At 41.7% G+C, this 5471-nt stretch overlaps 1 protein-coding gene across 1 annotated transcript; it reads left to right on the top strand.

Annotated features, from left to right (window-relative positions):
• Window positions 1-270: 270 nt before the first annotated feature.
• On the top strand, window positions 271-5446 carry HELRODRAFT_114173 (hypothetical protein; the record flags this gene model as incomplete). The annotated part of the gene is made up of 13 exons (XM_009026077.1): window positions 271-511; window positions 688-784; window positions 919-1088; window positions 1312-1356; window positions 1645-1754; window positions 1939-2257; window positions 2534-2621; window positions 2838-2983; window positions 3355-3516; window positions 4148-4306; window positions 4627-4811; window positions 4929-4987; window positions 5299-5446. The coding sequence occupies 13 exons, from the start codon at window positions 271-273 to the stop codon at window positions 5444-5446; spliced, it is 1929 nt and encodes a 642-aa protein (XP_009024325.1).
• Window positions 5447-5471: the final 25 nt, after the last annotated feature.

Here is a 5471-nt window from a genome sequence, read left to right as displayed (position 1 = left end):
CGGATTAATTAATTAATTAATTAATTAATTAATTGATTAATAGGTGTTGGTTGATTTACTAATTTTTAATTTCCGTAATTTTGTTCATTTTTCATATTATTATTCTTTTCACCTGAATAATTTAAACAATGAACAGAGAGGAAAGCTGCCCACCGACCAGATTGGTGTCTGTTCTGTAAGGTGCATATCATCTCGTTGTCGTTATGTGTGCTGTGTGTGTGTGTGTGTGTGTGTGTGTGTGTGAAAGAGTATGTGTGTGAGTGTTTGTGTATGTGTGTGTGTGTGTGTGTATGTGTGTGTGGTTTTGTACAATATCGTCATTATTACCATCGTCATCGTCGTCAGCCTCATCATCATCTTCATCGTCGTCGTCAAAATCCCAACTTGCAGGTGTCACAAAACCTGGAGACCGTGCTTTTCAAGGAGAAGTTCATAGACTGGCCCGATTCTGACCGCATCCTCAAGGTCAAAGGTCACGATGCCTCCAATGAGGCTGCCGAGAATAAGGCGAGTTGGCTGGTTGTTTGATTGGTTGGCTGGTTGTTTGATTGGTTGGCTGGTTGTTTGATTGGTTGGCTGGTTGTTTGATTGGCTGGCTGGCTGGCTATCTATCTGTTGGTTGAATGGTTGACTGGTTGATTGACTGGATGACCATTTCAACAATCATTTATCAGCCAGTGATCGTAGCAACGAATCCATGTGAGGTGAGAGAGATGTTGAAGATGAGAGAGGGTGCGCCATTCTTGCTTTTAGAGGGGTATCATATTGGCAGGGGCAATAAATGGTTGGTCGATTTTTTGATTAAGAGCCAGTTGTAGGTTGCTATTCATTCTTTTAGTTATTAATTAATTAACCAATCAATCAATCATTTCATTCGTTCATTCATTCATTCATAATAATTCATTCACCTTATCGCAGGATTGAATGGGTGGACGGCATCCAATGGGAGCACGAGATGCTGACATCTGACCTAGAAGTTTGGAACGTCAGCGAATCAGGTTGCGTGAAATTAGGTCAGGCCAGTTTCGGTCAGTTTCACGCTGGCGATACTTACGTTGTTAGATGGAGGTACAATGTCAATCAAATAAGTTAGTGATGGGTAATTAATTGATTGATGGATTTATTTTTCGTTCATCCATTCATTCTATCATTCATTCATTCATTCATTCAATCATTCATTCATTCATTCATTCATTCATTCAATCTTTCACTCATTCGTTCATTCATTCATTCATTCAATCTTTCATTCATTCATCCATCCATCCATCCAACAATTACTCCACCGTGTATATTTAATTTGTTTCATATCAGGTCACAATTTGAAAGGGGACGTGTCGAAAAAGCAAGTCAGCACAGGTTACGTCATCGTGACGTCATCATCGTCATCTTCTACGTCAATCACCATCCTTTACTTTGTAGCCACCAACCCAATTGTCATCATCGTACTGTCATAGTAGATCAGCACATCCACAATTGCGTCATAGACGTAATAGCGTCGCTATGCTCTCATTACCATCGTCCTTAATTACGTCATCATCGCTATCATCGTAATGACGTCATCATCGCCATCATCGTAATGACGTCATCATCACCATCATCGTAATGACGTCATCATCATCACCATCATCATCATCATAACCACAGGCCGCCATAGGTGTGCCTACTTCTTCTGGCAAGGCGTCGAGTCCAGCATCAACGAGAAAGGAGCATCTGCCCTCATGACGGTCGAACTTAATCAAGATAATGGACCCCACGTCGGTGATGATGATGATGACGATGGTGGTGGTTGTGGTGGTGGTGATTTCTGGTTGTGGTTATGATGCAGTGGTTATAATTTCGTCGACTATCATATTTATATTTTATTTACCAAAAATTATCCATAATATATTTATTATTTTGTTTCTATTTACTTTTTTTTATTGAAATTAAAAATTAAAGGTGAGAATTGTAGAAGGCAAGGAGCCATCTTGCTTCATTGATCTCTTTTCAAGACGACCAATGATAATCCACCGAGGCAAGCGCTTCAACCAATCAAAATCGAGCCCCAAGTCTGACGTTAAATATTCAAGATTCGAACCCGCGGTACCGTCGCCCTTATTGATGACGTCATCGTCGTCGTCGTCACTGCCAAGATGTCGTTATAAGCTGTACGCAATGAGGAATGATTTCGTGGAGAATGCTTATCTGTTGGAGGTGGAGTGCCGTGTGAAGAATCTGAGAAGTAGAGGGTCCTATCTTTTGATCGATGTTAAGCAAGGTTGGTTGGTTGGCTGGTTGGCTGGTTAGTTGATTGGTTGGTTGGCTGGTTGGCTGGTTAGTTGGTTGGTTGGCTGATTGGTTAGATGGTTGGTTGGTTGGCTGGATGGTTAGTTGGTTGTTTGGTTGGTTGGTTGGCTGGCTGGCTGGTTAGTTGGTTGGTTGGCTGATTGGTTAGTTGGTTGGTTGGTTGGTTGGCTGGTTGATTGGCTGGCTGGTTGGTTGGTTGGCTGGAAAAAATATTTGATTAATTGTTCATCTTTCATTTGGATGAAAGGGGACGTGGTGGTATGGCACGGCTGCAAGTCGAGTTCAGAGGTCAGGAATGTTATGAAGAAGTTGGCTGATGCCATTATGTCCACTGAGTAAGTCGTTATCGTCAAAATGTAATATTAAATATAAGGAATGATGAATTATTCGAGCACCGCTGAATTATGAATTATCAGTATACCACTAAAGGATGAATTATTTATTTAGTGCATGGTCATGATGGTGAATTATATTTATTTAGCGCTTCATTGAACTCATGATCTCACTCACAATCATCGCGATTATCGTCACTCGCACATCGCAATTTTTAGATGCCCTGCTGAAATTGGACTCAATCGAACCGCAGCAACCACATCAACCGCGACTACATCAGCCGCAACCACATCAGACGCAACCTCATCAGCCGCAACTACATCAGCCGCAACTACACCAGCCGCATATATTGAAATGGAGGAGGGTAATGAAACGTCATCATTCTGGAATGCTTTCCCTGATGCTTGCTCGCTGATGAAGAAGCGGAAGAGGAATGGTGATGATGAGGGGGATGGTGATTGTGACGAGGAAGAGAAGATGAAAGAGGAGGAGTGCATCTGTCGGTCTCTCTATCACAGTCTTCTTAATGGTTGTTTAATGTTTAACGATGTTTCGGATGTCTTTTCTGGCAGATACGATCAGATGATGTTCTTGAAATGATGGTTGTAATGATGATGATGTGTTTCATGGTGACGATGATGAAGGAGAAGATGATGACGATGATGACGATGATGATGACGATGATGATGACGATGATGATGATGATGACGACGATGATGATGATGATACCAACAGACACCCGTCCCTTCGATCACCACACACCACGTCTCTTCCACTTGACCATGACAACGTCTGAACTCGAATTCGAAGAAGTGACCAACCTGACCTCTGAACCGGGTCAGAGGTCATCGCCCTTCCCTTTCATGCAGTCGGACATCTACGCGGCCGATCAACCAGGTCTGGATAGACGCACGAATGAATAAATGAATAAATTACTGGATGAATAAATTACTAAATGAATAAATTACCGAATGAATAAATTACTGAATGAATAAATTACCGAATGAATAAATTATTGAATGAATAAATTATTGAATGAATGAATGAATGAATGAATGAATGAATGAATGAATGAATGAATGAATGAATGAATGAATGAATGAATGAATAAATGGATGATGAATGAATGGATTGATAGAGACAATGAGTAGGCTAATTAGCGGTTGAGCAGTTGATTGAGTGAACACACATTCATGGAAAAGAGAAAATTTGAAATTCAGTGTTTTTGAGTATAAACGAACCATTCGGTAAATGTCTAAATGAAAAATTTCAATGAATTTGACACAGTGGAAGATTTCTTAAAACACGATTAAATGACACGCACACACACGCACGCACACAAACACGCTTGAAAGTATACAAACACACCTAAAAACATACAAATCCACACACAGACACACACAAACACGTCTAAAAGTATACAAACACATAACACATCTATGACATACAAACCTACACACACACACACCTACACACACAAACAAACACACACCCACGCACACATCCACACACGCACAAACACACACAGCTCTCTTCCTGGTAGACAACCACAACGACGTCTTCCTCTGGCAGGGATGGTGGCCAAGCTCCTCAGCCGACCGACCAAACCTCCAAACTGGTTCTGCCACAGCCAGGTTCGCCCAGATGAGGAAGGCAGCTGTGAAGATGACCCTGGAGTATTGCACCGGTTTGTAGGGCTGTAGGGGTAGTTTGTACTTCCGCTTTGTTCCCGTTACATTTTTTGTCTTTTTATTTGTTTTGTTTTTGCTGTATTTATGTCGTTGTTTTTGTTGTTGTTGTTGCTGTTGTTGGTTGTTGTTGTTGATGTTGACGTTGTTGTTGCAGTTGTTGTAGTTGATGTTGCAGTTGTTGATGTTGCAGTCGATGTTGATGTTGTTGTAGTTGTTGTTGATGTTGTTGTTGTCGTTTGTTGTTGCTGCTTTTGTTGTTGCTGTTGTTGTTGTAATTAATCTTTGATGATAATGTTTAAAAAATTTGCAACTGCAGAGAAACGAAGACAAATTCGAAATGCGGTGACGGCCAGCAGCAACGACAGCAGCGACAGCAACGACAACGCCACATCATTCCAGATCGAAAGCCATTTAGTACATGCCGGATGTGAGCCGCCCCGCTTCACCTCCATCTTTCCGCTGTGGTCGGTGGACCAGGACGCCGCTGCCTATGCTGCCGAGGTGATTGATGATGATGATGAGTAGGATGATGATGAGGAGGAGGAGGAGGAAAAGAATGACGATTAGGATGATGATGATGGTGATGATGATGGTGGTGATGGTAATTCTACCGGACAGATGAACCACACAAGGACGCCGATGGTGTCTCTTCATGAAATGAACCGACGCTTCAACAGGTTGTTATCTTGGTCTTCACTATCATCTGCTTCTTCATCATCACCATCATCATCATCTGCTTCTTCATCATCACCATCATCATCATCTGCTTCTTCATCATCACCATCATCATCTATTTGATCATCATCACCATCATCATCTATTTCATCATCATCACCATCATCTATTTCATCATCATCATCGTCTTCATCTACTTTATCATCATCATAATCTATTTCTTCACCATCATCATCATTTATTTCATCATCATCACCATCATCATCCAAATTATCACCATCATCACCGTCATCATCATCACCGTCGTCATCAGATCGACCTTCACCTTAGAAGAGTTGAAGGCCAGGCCCCTGCCAGACGGTGTGGACCCTCTGAAACTCGAGACCTACCTTGCCGATGACGAATTTGAAGTTGGCGATTTTATGATTATGACGACGATGATGACGACGATGATGATGTAACGATGATGATGATGACGACGACGAT

Source organism: Helobdella robusta (assembly GCF_000326865.2).
Source record: "Helobdella robusta unplaced genomic scaffold HELROscaffold_45, whole genome shotgun sequence".
In the NCBI taxonomy this organism is placed as follows: domain Eukaryota; kingdom Metazoa; phylum Annelida; class Clitellata; order Rhynchobdellida; family Glossiphoniidae; genus Helobdella; species Helobdella robusta.
Note: the sequence above shows the minus strand (reverse complement) of the source record. Positions and strands in the feature narration are given on the sequence as shown.